The sequence below is a fragment of the Leucoraja erinacea genome, unplaced genomic scaffold, assembly GCF_028641065.1.
Source record: "Leucoraja erinacea ecotype New England unplaced genomic scaffold, Leri_hhj_1 Leri_127S, whole genome shotgun sequence".
Lineage (NCBI taxonomy): Eukaryota > Metazoa > Chordata > Chondrichthyes > Rajiformes > Rajidae > Leucoraja > Leucoraja erinaceus.
Genome location: NW_026575539.1, coordinates 132,980 through 147,500, shown reverse-complemented (window position 1 = coordinate 147,500; position 14,521 = coordinate 132,980). Strand labels below are relative to the sequence as shown.

Below are 14,521 nucleotides of genomic sequence, written 5' to 3'. Positions count from 1 at the left end.
TAAGAATAAGGGGCAAAGCCATTTAGAACAGAGACGAGGAAACACTTTTTCACACAGAGAGTTGTGAGTCTGTGGAATTCTCTGCCTCAGAGGGTGGTGGAGGCCGGTTCTCTGGATGCTTTCAAGAGAGAGCTAGATAGGGCTCTTAAAGATAACGGAGTCAGGGGATATGGGGAAAAGGCAGGAACGGGGTACTGATTGGGGATGATCAGCCATGATCACAGTGAATGGCGGTGCTGGCTGGAAGGGCCGAATGGCCTCCTCCTGCACCTATTGTCTATTGCCTAAAATGCTGGAGTAACTCAGCGGGACAGGCAGCATCTCTGTGTGGAGAAGGAATGGGTGATGTTTCGGGCCGAGACCCTTCTTCAGACTGATGTCAGGGGAGGGGGCGGGACAGAGATAGAATGTAGTCGGAGACAGTAAGACTGGGGGGAGAACTGGGAAGGGGAGGGGATGGAGAGAGAGGGAAAGCAAGGGCTATCTGAAGTTAGAGAAGTCAATGTTCATACCACTGGGGTGTAAACTACCCAGGGGAAATATGAGGTGCCATTCCTCTAATTTGCTCTGGGCCTCACTCTGACTGTGGAGGAGGCCCAGGACAGAAGGGCCAGTGTGGGAATGGGTCTGCCTAAACCTACCTGATCTCCTGTTTGCCAAACGCTCCCATTCCCACACTGACCTTTCTGTCCTGGGCCTCCTCCATTGTCAGTGTGAGGCCCACCGCAAATTGGAGGAGCAGCTCCTCATATTTCGTTTGGGTAGTTTACACCCCAGCGGTATGAACATTGACTTCTCCAATTTCAGGTAGTCCCTGCTTTCTCCCTCCTTCCCCTCCCCTTCCCAGTTCTCCGGCCAGTCTGACTGGCTCCAACTACATTTTAGCTCCGTTTGGTCTGTTGTCCTTCTCCCAATCTATTCCACATGTTCCTTGATCTCAATCACCTTTGATGCCCTGTTTTCACACCTTGCACTTCCTTATCTTTGTATCTCTCTCTCTCTCTCCTCTGACATCAGGGTCTCGACCCGAAGCGTCACCCATTCGTTCTCTCCAGAGATGCTGCCTGATTCGCTGAATTACTCCAGCACTTTGTGTCTATCTTTGGTTTAAACCAGCATCTGCAGTTCCTTCCTACACATAAATATATGATATGATATAACATTTAATATAAAATTAGATATTTATAAATAAATATTTTTAAATATTTAAAATATTATTAGATATTAGATAAAGATTTTCTATGTTTCTAGATGATTTTATTTAATGTTATATATTGTACAATATATTATATCAGATATTATAATATAATGAATATAACATAATAAAAAATGATAACATACAGGCTTTAGGAGAGCTCCCCCTCCCCTCACCCCACTCACTTGGGTGTGACCGGGACAGAATGGAAAGGGTTAACAGCCCAGTATAAAAGTCATCGACTCAGCACAAACGGAACAGTGACTGGTGAGGGGGAGAAACGAGCTGACGGCCACTTTCTGGAGACTAAAATATTCTCGACACTACTAATCCTTATTCTCAGCCAAAAATGAAGCTCTTATGTCTCACAGTGCTTCTTGCCTATTCCTTCGCCCTGGGTAAGTGTTTTTAATAAAATATATATATATATATATATAGAATATTTTTTTCAATTAGAGTTTTCACTCTGTAGTTTAAACTCCACGCATCTTTGTAGAGAGACGACTTGTTTGTGTTTGTTTCATTTAAACGTTTTTTTTGTAAAAACATTTTTTAGTGGGCAAAGCCTAAAGTAGCGAGTTCTCAATATGTTAATCGCTGTAGAAGCTTCCCGTGACAAATTGCGTTTAGCAGGAGCTGGGATCTAATTAAAAGTGTTATTTTTAGTCGACTCTGCCAACAGCTAGATCTGGGAATTCAATGAACGGTTTAAAAACACAAATTGGTGGATAAAGTTCAACTTTGTTTGATAAGTTTTCCAACTTCTTGCTTTGAAAAACTTTTTTTTTTTTTTAATGGGTTTAAAGTTTAACTATAACACATTCCCATCGCTCCGGCTTGTTTAATAAATTACGTTTTAAACCCAATTTATTTAAATAAATTGCAAATCTGCTATTCCAGATGTCTGCGAGCGATCATGAGGTTTTGTTTTTATGAGTTGTTTTTAACTTCTTTGCCCAGAGGCAGGGCGGGACTCGAACCTGCAGACCAAGTGCGCGGGTGTGTCTTCCCCTCCTTGCCCCTTGCGTGCCGGGGTGGAGAGGGGGCATTTGCGGGGAGGGTGGGGGAGGTTCGGGGAGGTGGGGGAGGGGGGAAATTGCCCAGTATTTTTCAACAGCCTTACAGATGTAGCGTTGAAGAAAGAACTGCAGATGCTGAAAAAAAATTGAAGTGGAGAAAAATGGGCGAGACCCATTTTCAAGAGAGAGTTGGATTTACCGTCGCTTATCACCGAGGATGCTCCAGTGCATCTAGAAATTGTATCTTTCACACTTGGGGCTAAAGGAATCAAGGGATATGGGGGTAAAAAGCAGGAATGGGGTACTGATTTGGGATGATCAGCCAAGATCATATTCAAGTCGAGTCAATTTTAATTCTATAGCACAGTTAAAACCAAGTCTCGTTGACCAAAGTGCTTTACATTAGTGCAGGTACTACCAATAGACAATAGGTGCAGGAGTTGGCCATTCGGCCCTTCGATACAGCACCGTGGTCATGGCTGATCATCCACAATCAGTTCCCCGTTCCTGCCTTCTCCCCATATCCCCTGGCTCCGCTATCTTTAAGAGCCCTATCTAACTCTCTCTTGAAGGCATCCAGAGAACGTGCCTCAACCGGCCTCTGAGGCAGAGAATTCCACAGACTCACAACTCTCTGTGTGAAAAGGTGTTTCCTCGTCTCCGTTCTAAATGGCTTGCCCCTTATTCTTAAATGTGCTACAAACAGTGGTACATACAGTGATATTGAGGGCCAGCTCCTGAACCTATTTTTCTATGTTATATGATGCTGTCCTTTGAAAACAAGGGGAAAAAAAACATATGTTTCTGATTTTGAAGGCAGCATGATCTAAAAGTGTGTTAAATGATTAAGTATGTTTAAGAAAGAACTGCAGATGCTGGAAAAAAAATCGAAGGTAGACAAAAATGCTGGGGAAACTGCGGGTGAGGCAGCATCTGTGGAGCGAAGGAATAGGTGACGTTTTGGGTCGAGACCCTTCAGTCTGAAGATGGGTCTCCACCCGAAACGTCATCTATTCCATCTCTCCGGAGATGCTGCCTGACCCGCTGAGTTTCTCCAGCTTTTTGTGCCTCGTATCTGTGGAGAGACTAGACAGACGAGGTCTTGGGTGGGGCCACTTTGATATCTGTTTACCCAACTTGGATGCAAATCATCGCTTAAGTTTTTTACAGCTGGTTGGTAAAAGCATTGATTTCTTCAATTGTGTGGAGAATTGCCCTTCCTCCTTCTTCCTTCCCCCTCCCTTTCCGCTGGTGCCCTGCCCAGACTTGCACTCAGCTCTCGCCTCCATTCCTTCCTCCTGCTTCACAATTTGCCAAACTCAAAACCGTCTGTTGCGTACCTCATGCTCTTGTCTCTCGCCTTTGTCTATCTGCCTATCGGCAACCCCACACCTTCTTCCCCTTGCCTGTATTCACTGATTTACCCCTTCCCCCCCCCCCCCCCCCCCACCCTCCCGATTGTGTTCACCATTTACTTTCCTTCCCCTCCCCCTCCATCTCCCTCCCCCCCCCCACCCCCCCCCCCCCCCCCCCCGATTGTGTTCACCATTTAGTTCCTCTCTCCCTCCCTGCACCCCCCCCCCCTCCCCCTCCAGGCACAGGTTATGCAAACTGCTGCAGCAACCTTCAATCTTGGGGCCCCTCTGCTGCTGAGCTGTGATCAATGAGTCATTCACTATGGACTGCCACGCCCTGCCGGGGATTGACATGTGATGAAAGAATGGGTGGATCCGGCTTGTATTCACTGGAATTTAGAAAAGATGAGGAGGGGATCTTACAGAAACATGTAAAATTCTCGTGGGCCTGTCCCACTCGTGCGACTTTTTCGGCGACTGTCTGCACCCGTCGTAGGTCGTTGCAGCTCGCCGAAAAATGTCAACGTGTTGAAAATCCAGTGGGGACCCGAAAGACGCTACAACTCTTTGGGCGACTGAGGAGACGACTCACGACCATACAGGCGACCATGTCGCGGGGTGAAGCCTGTATGGTCGTGAGTAGTCGCCCAAATAGTCGTGCCTTGTTCTGGTTGCCGCTGGGTTTGCAACGTGTCGAAAATCTTCGGCGAGCTGTGACGGGTGCTGGCAGTTGCCAAAAAAGTTGCCTAAGTGGGACGGGCCCATTAATGGATTGGACAGGCTAGATGCAGGAAAAATGTTCCCCATGTTGGGGGAGTCCAGAACCAGGGGGGTCACACAGTTTAAGAATAAGGGGCAGGCCGTTTTGGACTGAGATGAGGGAAAACTTTTTTTCAACCAGAGAATTGTGAATCTGTGGAATTCTTTGCCACAGAAGGCAGTGGAGGCCAATTCACTGGATGTATTCAAGGGAGAGTTGGGACTAAAGGGATATGGGGAGAAAGCAGGAATGTGGTACTGATTTTGGAAGGTCAGCCATAACCATATTGAATGGGTCTCTGGGTGAAAATGTTTTTCCTCATCTCAGTCCTAAATGGGCGTCTTTCCCCTTATTCTTAAACTGTGACCCCCTTGTTCTGGACCCCCCCCCCCCCCCCCCCCAATATTGGAAACATTTTTCCTACATCTAGCCTGTCCAATCCCTTAAGATTTTTTTTTGGTTCTATATGATCCCTTCTCATCCTTGTGAATACAAGCCCAGTCCACCCACTCTTTCATCATATGACAATCCCGCCATCCCAGGAATTAGCCTGGTGAACCTACGCTGCACTCCCTCCACTCCCTCGATGGCAAGAATGTCCTTCCTCAAATTGGGAGACCAAAACGTCCCCGGTATAGTTTTTTTTTAAAGAATGAACTAAAAGAAATAACAATTAGTATCTCTACGCTAATACCTCAGAATCAAAGGAAGTACCTTTAGGATAGAGATTCGGAGGAATTTCTTTAGCCAGAGGGTGGTGAATCTTGTGAAATTCATTGCCACAGACGGCAGTGGCATTGGGTTTTAAAAGCGGAAATTGACAGATTCTTGATTAGGAAGGGCGTCAAAAGTTAGAATGGAGAATGGGGTTGAGAGGGGGAACTGCAGGTGCTGGTTTACAAATAAAAATGCGCAAAGTGCTGGAGTAATGGTGGGTCAAGCAGCATCTCCAGAGGACATGGATATGCTTGATCTATGGATATGAACATCGATAGGTGATAGTCCCGACCTGGAATATCACGTTCCCAATTAGTAAGGGAAAGATGGATCAGCCTTGATTGAATGTTAGATCAGACACGGTGGGCTGAATGGCCTGATTCTGCTCCCTTGTCTTGAGCTCTTCAGAAGTGATGGGGGCAGAATTGGGCCATTCGGCGCATCAAGTCTACACCATTCAATCATGGCTGATCTCTCTTTCCCTCTCATCCGCCTTCTCCCCGTCACCAAATGAGGCCCACTTTATGTATAAAATCATGAGAAGAATAGATCGGGTGGATGCACAGAATCTGTTGCCCAGAGTAGGTGAATCGAGGACCAGAGGACACAGGTTTAAGGTGAAGGGGAACAGATTTAATGGGAATCTGTAGGGTAACTTTTTCTCACAGAGGGCGGTGGGTGTATGGAACAAGCTGCCGGAGGAGGTAGTTGAGGCTGGGACTATCCCAATGTTTAAGAAATAGTTAGACAGGTAGTACAGGTTTGGAGGGATATGGACCAAAGGCAGGCAGGTGGGACTAGCTGGGACATGTTGGCCGGTGTGGGCAAGTTGGGCCGAAGGGCCTGTTTCCACGCTGCATCACTCTATGACTCATTTTTAAAACAACATATACAGTAGAATAAAACTTTTTTTCCTCTGAGATCTTCAGTTTCCTGCCACACCCCAAAGACGTACAGGCTTGTAGGTTAATTGGCTTGGGTGTGTATACTAGTCTGCGTTCGGTCTCGCCTATGTATAAGAGTCCACATCTTAAACAACGGATGTGGTATTGGAGAAGTCAATGTTTATACCGCTGGGGTGTAAACTGCCCAAGCGGAATATGAGGTGCTGCTCCTCCAATTTACGGTGGGACTCACTCTGGCCATGGAGGAGGCCCAGGACAGAAAGGTCGGATTGGGAATGGGAGGGGGAGTTGAATTGCTGAGCCACCGGGAGATCAGGTTGGTTATTGTGAACTGAGCGGAGGTGTTGGGTGAAGCGATCGCCAAGCCTGCGCTTGGTCTCACCGATGTAGCGCAGCCGACACCTAGAGCAGTGGATGCAGTAGATGAGGTTGGAGGAGGTGCAGGTAAACCTCTGCCTCACCTGGAAAGGCATGTTTATAGGTTGTGTCTCCTAAAGCCTAATACTTAAAGAATTGTTTCAAAACTGTGATGGAAGCTAATGGCCGGAAGATTAACAGGAGGTGGTGAGGTTCCTGTGAGAGTTGATAGACTGAGACGGTACATATGGTTTTGGGGAAAGTTATTGGAGCGATGGGACTTGTAGATGGGTGGTTCCCAGTTGGAATTGGATGGAAATTCTGGAAAGAACTGGCAAGGCTTTAATGAGCTAATTCAATAGACACTAGGTGCAGGAGTAGGCCATTCAGCCCTTTGAGCCAGCACCGCCATTCAATGTGATCATGCCTGATCATCCCCAATCAGTACCCCGTTCCTGCCTTCTCCCCATATCCCCTGACTCCGCTATCTTTAAGAGCCCTATCTAACTCTCTCTTGAAAGTATCCAGAGAACCGGCCTCCACCGCCCTCTGAGGCAGAGAATTCCACAGACTTGCCACTCTCTGTGCGAAAAAGTGTTTCCTCGTCTCCGTTCTAAATGGCTTACTCCTTATTCTTCAACTGTGTGGCCCCTGGTTCTAGTCTTCCCCAACATCGGGAACATGTTTCTTGCCTCTACCGTGGCCCTCTCATCCTTCTAAACTCCAGAGTGTACAAGCTCAGCTGCTCCATTCTCTCAGCATATGACAGTCCCGCCATCCCTGGAATTAACCTGGTGAACCTACGCTGGGCTCCCTCAATAGCAAGAATGTCCTTCCTCAAATTAGGGGACCAAAACTGCCCACAATACTCCAGGTGTGGTCTCACTAGGGCCCTGTACAACTGCAGAAGGACCTCTTTGCTGCTATACTCGATTCCTCTTGCTATAAAGGCCAACATGCCATTCGCTTTCTTCACTGCCTGCTGTACCTGCATGCTTACTTTCATAGGCTGATGTACAAGGACCCCCAGAACCCGTTGTACTTCCCCTTTTCCCAACTTGGCGCTTCTGCTTTTTGCTCGTTTGTGTCAGACGAAGTTTTGCCATCGTTTGCCACGGCCAGTGCCGTATCTGTGCCTCTGCGGAGATCATTGGTCCGCAGTGCGTGTCTCTCTGCCACAGGTCAGTAGGTGGGCCATTGTCTCCACAGTTGCACTGTCAGAGTCCGATAGGTCCCCACTTCTTCAGGCAGAGTCCGCAATGTCCCACTCGAGTGCAGAGACAGGTCAGGCTTGTCGGGTAGCATAAAGGGGCCTGTCCCACTGTACGAGCTCATTTGGCACTTAGCGGCTCGCAACGCTAACGGCAGGTACTCGGGGAAACGCGGTAATCTCGTGAAGATTTTTCAACATGTTGAAAAATGTTCACGAGCGCCCCCAGTACCTACGAGCGGCCATTACCGTAAGCCTCCGAGTTCGAATCAGGGGAAACTCGGGAGAGCTCTTGAATTAGCTCGTACAGTGGGACAGCGCCTTAAGGCAGGTGGTGTCCTGGTGCTGTCTGGTGTTTGGTTATGCCCCTGTCCCACTTAGGAAACCTAAACAGAAACCTCTGGAGACTTTGCGCCCCACCCAAGGTTTCCGCACGGTTCCCGGAGGTTGCAGGAGGTTGCAGGTAGTGGAAGCAGGTGGGGAGACTGATTTAAAAACCTCTGGGAACCGCACGGAAACCTTGGGTGTGGCGCAAAGTCTCCAGAGGTTTCCGTTCAGGTTTCGTAAGTGGGACAGGGGCATTATGGTGCCCGGCATGGTTGGCTCAAGTTCCGTGAAGCTGTTCCAGCTCTTCAAGCATTTCTTGGCGTGTCGGTTGAGAAGGAACTGCAGATGCTGGAGAAATCGAAGTTAGACATAAATGCTGGAGAAACTCGGCAAGTGAGGCAGCGTCTGTGGAACGAGGGAATAGATGACGTTTCGGGTGGCGATTTTTCGGAGAGAGGAGGAGAACTTCTTCAAAGTAGTGAGGAAGGGTCTCGACCCGAAAAGTCGCCTATTCCTTCGCTCCATCGATGCTGCCTCACCCTCTGAGTTTCTGCAGCATTTTTGGCATGTTGGGTGACGGGTCTGTGTCAGCATTGGGGCATTCTACTACGAGATGGTTCATCGACGCCTGCCAGCTCGTATGGATGTGCAATCTTTGTCGGAATAGGGCATCCTGTGGTGATCCTGCGGCCAGTGTTCAGTGCGGAGTCCACCTTGCGTGCATGTTTAGAACGGCTCCAGACGGGCTTGTATATTCTGCCACTGAAGGGCCTGTCCCACATGGACGTCATTTGAGCCTCATTTGCGCGTTATATGTAAATTAGGTCTACGCGCGGGGTGCGCATGTGTCACGCATGGTGAGGCGTGCAATTGCATGCGGTGGTGTGCGGTATCGCGTGGCGCTACAGGATTTAGCACCGGAACGGAATCCTCGCACGCCACCTGCGTGACACATTGTGTACACACGCCTTCGTATTGGGTACGCACGCTGACGCATTTGCATCGTACGCTGGCGTCCCGACGTCTCGCGTGTATCGTGTGGTGATGCATGGTCACGTCACAGTGCATCAACGTCCTGCCGTGCACCGCTGAGTATTCTAATGATGCCACACGCACCAGTCTATTGCCTAAAATGCTGGAGTAACTCAGCGGGACAGGCAGCATCTCTGTGGAAAAGGAATGGGTGACACTTTGGGTCCAGACCCTTCTTCAGACTGATGTCAGGGGAGAGGGAGATACTGATAAGGAAGTGCAGGGTGTGAAAACAGGACAAAGGGGATTGAGATCAAGGAATATATAGAACAGATCATTGTTAGCTGGGAGAAGATGATATCAAAGCAAACAGAGATAAAATGTAATTACTCCAGCGTCTCGTGTCGAAGCTGAACTGGAGTCTTCCTGTCTGTTAATTATGATATGATAGAACTTTTATTTACCCCAGGAGGGAAATTAATCAGAGGGGGGGGGGGGGGGGGGGGGGTGGGAGTCTGTCTCAATCGACCCCATGACAGAAGGGGGAGGAGTTGTACAGTTTAATAGCCACGGGGAAGAAGGATCTCCTGTGGCGTTCTGTGCAGCATCTTGGTGGAACCAGTCTGTTGCTGAAGGTGCTCCTCAGGTTGACCAGTGTGTCACATAGGGGGGTGAGCTGTATTGTCCAGGATGCTCCGCAGTTTGAGGAGTACGAACTCTTCAATTCTTTTGATTTCTTTCTTGCTGTTGAATCTTGCTTATTTTCTTGTGTCTTTAGGCACCGGCCTGGAATGCTTTCAATGTGGCTTGACTTCTTCACTATGTATCACCACGGCTACCTGTGCTGTTAATGAGTCGTGTTTCTCCAGGAACTTCACTGCAGGTAAAACCACCTTCTTTGAGCTCCATGTTGGAACTAATTGAATACTTTATATTGAATACTTTATTGCAACACTAGATAAAGTGCAGACCCGGGTCTTGGGTCTGCTCCCCCAATGCAATATTCCACCACTCACACATAGCCCCCAACTCATTCTACCACACACATAGCCCCCAACTCATCATTATTCCACCACTCACACATAGCCCCCAACTGCACAGGCGTGGCTCATTTCCCTTCATCCCCCAGCACTCACTCCTCCTCACCCTCCCTCTTCAATCTCCAGAGAGGGAGGGGGGGGGGGGTGCAGGGGTAGGGGGTATAGTGGGAGGGAAGGTAGAGAGGGAGGGAGTGACGGTAGAGAGGGGGAGGGAGGGTACAGAGGGAGGGGGCGAGAGACGGAGTGTGAATGTGGCAACTTACCTCCCTTCCCCCTCTCCATCAATCCACTCCCCGTCACCTCCCCAGAGTCTTTCCCATCTCCTCCTCCCCGCCCCAATCCCTCTTTCCTTTCCCCGCAGGTTGAAGGAAGTTTGGCGTTGGAAAAGTTGGTTTTGCTCTATTTAAAACGCTATAATGCCTGGAAGGTCATGTTTGACTAATCTTCTTGAATTTTTTGAAGAGGTTACTAGGGAAATTGACGAGGGTAAAGCAGTGGATGTTGTCTATATGGACTTTAGTAAGGCCTTCGACAAGGTTCCTCATGGAAGGTTGGTTAAGAAGGTTCAACTGTTGGGTATAAATGCAGGATTAGCAAGATGGATTCAACAGTGGCTGAATGGGAGAAGCCAGAGGGTAATGGTGGATGGCTGTTTATCGGGTTGGAGGCAGGTGACTAGTGGGGTGCCTCAGGGATCTGTGTTGGGTCCTTTGTTGTTTGTCATGTACATCAATGATCTGGATGAAGGTGTGGTAAATTGGATTAGTAAGTATGCAGATGATACCAAGATAGGGGGTGTTGTGGATAATGAAGAGGATTTCCAAAGTCTACAGAGTGATTTAGGCCATTTGGAAAAATGGGCTGAAAGATGGCAGATGGAGTTTAATGCTGATAAATGTGAGGTGCTACACCTTGGCAGGACAAATCAAAATAGGACGTACATGGTAAATGGTAGGGAATTGAAGAATACAGTTGAACAGAGGGATCTGGGTATAACCGTGCATAGTTCCTTGAAGGTGGAATCTCATATAGATAGGGTGGTAAAGAAAGCTTTTGGTATGCTAGCCTTTATAAATCAGAGCATTGAGTATAGAAGCTGGGATGTAATGTTAAAATTGTACAAGGCATTGGTGAGACCAAATCTGGAGTATGGTGTACAATTTTGGTCGCCCAGTTATAGGAAGGATGTCAACAAAATAGAGAGAGTACAGAGGAGATTTACTACAATGTTGCCTGGGTTTCAACAACTAAGTTACAGAGATAGGTTGAATAAGTTAGGTCTTTATTCTCTGGAGCGCAGAAGGTTAAGGGGGGACCTGATAGAGGTCTTTAAAATGATGAGAGGGATAGACAGAGTTGATGTGGACAAGCTTTTCCCTTTGAGAATAGGGAAGATTCAAACAAGAGGACATGACTTCAGAATTAAGGGACAGAAGTTTAGGGGTAATATGAGGGGGAACTTCTTTACGCAGAGAGTGGTGGCGGTGTGGAATGAGCTCCCAGTGGAAGTGGTGGAGGCAGGTTCATTAGTATCATTTAAAAATAAATTGGATAGGCATATGGATGAGAAGGGAATGGAGGGTTATGGTACGAGTGCAGGCAGGTGGGACTAAGGGGAAAAAATTTGTTCGGCATGGACTTGTAGGGCCGAGATGGCCTGTTTCCGTGCTGTAATTGTTATATGGTTATATGGTTATAAATAGTGACATACAGCATGTAATGTGAAGTGAAGCAGTTTATTTTGTTGAAGGGGGTAATATGATTAATAACGTGTGAACATTCCTCCACTACCACGTGGCGTTTTGGCGAAGTTAGATAGACACAGACGACACACGCATATACATACATACTTACATGATGAAACTTTTAATAGTATAGAGATGTGACAAGTTCCAGGGTATGCAAATAGATGCTACATATAGGGCGCTGACTAAGTACCCCAACGCCAGGTCCCCCATTGTTCTCCTGCCCACCTTCCCCCACGCTAGTTCCCCATTGTTCCTTCCCCCATGAAATGTTCACGTTATTAGGAGCAGAATTAGGCCATTCGGCCCATCAGGCCTCCTCCGCCATTCAATCATGGCTGATCTCTCTCCCTCTTAACTCCATTCTCCCGCCTTCTCTCCCTGACACCCAAATGACCGCAGGTGTTGACCAAGTTGCTCTTGTAACCTGTTCCAGAGTGGGCTTGCTTACTTGCATGGTGGCGCAGCAGTAGAGTTGCTGCCTCACAGCGCCGGGGGCCCAGGTTCCATCCTGACCGCGGGTGCTGTCTGTACAGAGTTTGTACGTTCGCCCCGTGACCTGCGTGGGTCTATTCCAGGATCTCGGGTTTCCTCCCACACTCCAAAGACGTACAGGTTTGTAGGTTAATTGGCTTGGTATCATTGTGAATTGTCCCTAGTGTGTGTTGGCTAGTGTAAGTGTCTGGAGGATCACTGGTCGGCGTGGACACGGTGGGCCAAAGGGCCTGTTTCCATGCTGTATCTCTCAGGCCTCCACCGTCCTCTGAGGCAGAGAATTCCACAGACTCACAACTCTCTGTGTGGGTCCGTAGCTGATTTATCTTCTCTTCCCTTTTTTGTTTTCTTTTTTTCCCCCCAGGTTTTATAAACATATTCACCTCCGGCTGCACCAAGAATGAAAACTGTGGGAAGGTGGCCACCGAAAGCTATCTCACCATTTCCTACACCACAGCTACTCAGTGTTGCAATGTGGATCTGTGCAACGGGGCCTCGGCAGTCCAAGCCTCCATGCTTGCCATTCCCATCCTGGTTCTTGCCCGGTTTCTGGCCTTCTAGTCGGGATCTCTCCCCAATTTCCCCCCTCCCCCACCTCCCCACTTCTGTTTTGCTATCTGCTGAAGAAATCTGTACTCTGAAGCCCAGGTTTTGCCTCCAAAATAGTGCCACGCAAAAAAAAATCGGATGCTTTTTAAACTCTGCTTTTATTTGACAAATAGTTGGCCGGTTTTTGTGAATTTGTGTTTTTTGTGGGGTTTTTTTTTTCCCCCTCCTCCCACTGTAACCATGAATATTTTTATTAAAAAGGCGAACACTCGCCACCTATTTTGCATGCTGTATATCTTCCATTGTGACACAGTTGAACAAGTATTGTCCTGTGCAGTGCTTTTTAAAAAAAAAAAAAAAAAAAAAAATTTTTTGTCTCCTGCTCTGCTGAATAACTGATTTGAATGTGTAATAGCAGTGGGCTATCATTGCCTGTTTGTACTCTGTGGACGGTTTTGATTGTAATCATGTATTGTCTTTGCGCTGACTGGATAGCACGCAACAACAAGGCTTTTCACTGTACATTAATACTGAATTAGACTGCTTTAGCTGAGGGTGTCTGAAATCCGGGATAAAATGATGTTTGATTTTATAACGAGGTAAATCTGAAGTAAGATTCTTGTGGGAACGTTATGAATTGCGACGATTTTGTGTAAATTTATAACTGCGGCATTAAAAAATGTTCTCAAACCTCATTCTGGTGACTGTTGTTTATGGGTATGAGGAGTGGAATCGAGCTATTCGGCCCATCTAGTCTGTCATAGGGAGGGGAGAGGGAGTGTAAATGTGGCAACTACCCTCTCCATCAATCCCTCACCTCCCCAGTATCTTTCCCCGACTGCTGCTGCGGGCCCATCACGGCGAGGCCTCACCCCTGCGCTCTCGATGTCTCCTTCACCGCCCACGGTCTCGGCGCCTCCTTGATGGCTGCGGAATGTATACAACAATATATATATATACAATTTATTTGTTGTCATTTGATCCTCAAATGAAGTTCAAACGAAATTTGGTTTCTGCAGTCATACAACAAGAAAAGAACCAAGACACACAATTTACACAAACATCCATCACAGTGAATCTCCTCCTCACTGTGATGGAAGGCAAAGTCTTGTCTCTCCCCTGTGTTCCATTCTTCTCCGGTTGTTAAAACCCCCGGCGGGCGAGGGTAAGTCCCGCGGCCGTTAAGGCCACGCCAGGCGATGCAAGGCCGCGCTCCGGGTCTCAATGTTGGAGCCCCCGGCGGATGATGGTAAGTCCGGCAGCCGTTAAAGCCATGCCGATCGATGATGTAAGACCCCTGCTCCGGGTCGTTTTCAACCCCGCAACTCGGGCGGGAGAAGTTGCCGATGCAGGAGCTCCGAAAAGCGGTCTCCCACCAGGGACCCGCGAGCTCCCGATGTCACCGTCCACCGGGCCCTGCAGCTCCGGAGTCGGGTCGCAGCCGCGCACCACCACAGCTCTCCACGCTCCGAAGCCGGCCAGCTCCACGATGGTAAGTCCGCAGGCTCCGCGACTGGAGCCCCCAGGCCGTTCCGGTTTGAGGCCGCTCCACGGTGCTAGGCCCCAATGACAACAAAGACCCGACTGGGAAAGGTCGGCTCCCCCGTACAGGGAAGAGATTTAAAAGTCCCCCCCCCACCACATATACACAGCTAAAAACAATATAAAAACCACAACAAACTATACATTCAACGGGACAAAAATAAAAGAAAGACAGACGGACTGCAGTAGCCGCTGCAACGTTGGTTGCGCCGCCCACTGAGGACCCCAGCCGGGGCGTCTTGGGTAGAAGCCCGGGTTGGTGAAAGCGGAACGTTAATTTAAATGTAGCCCTCCCCCTGACATCACCGGTGGCTGCCCACTCGCCCCTGTGTA

At 48.3% G+C, this 14,521-nt stretch overlaps 1 protein-coding gene across 1 annotated transcript; it reads left to right on the top strand.

Annotated features, from left to right (window-relative positions):
• Nucleotides 1–1,429: 1,429 nt before the first annotated feature.
• On the top strand, nucleotides 1,430–13,341 carry LOC129715618 (sperm acrosome membrane-associated protein 4-like). The gene is made up of 3 exons (XM_055665489.1): nucleotides 1,430–1,593; nucleotides 9,596–9,700; nucleotides 12,462–13,341. The coding sequence occupies exons 1-3, from the start codon at nucleotides 1,545–1,547 to the stop codon at nucleotides 12,656–12,658; spliced, it is 351 nt and encodes a 116-aa protein (XP_055521464.1). The 5' UTR covers nucleotides 1,430–1,544; the 3' UTR covers nucleotides 12,659–13,341.
• The last annotated feature ends 1,180 nt before the right edge of the window (nucleotides 13,342–14,521 follow it).

Excerpts from the sequence above, each read along its gene's own strand:
- LOC129715618 (XM_055665489.1), top strand. The coding sequence starts at position 1,545 with ATGAAGCTCTTATGTCTCACAGTGCTTCTTGCCTATTCCTTCGCCCTG. Across the intron at positions 1,594-9,595 it reads TGCCTATTCCTTCGCCCTGG|GCACCGGCCTGGAATGCTTT; the intron begins GTAAGTGTTTTT and ends TTGTGTCTTTAG. Across the intron at positions 9,701-12,461 it reads CTCCAGGAACTTCACTGCAG|GTTTTATAAACATATTCACC; the intron begins GTAAAACCACCT and ends TTTTCCCCCCAG.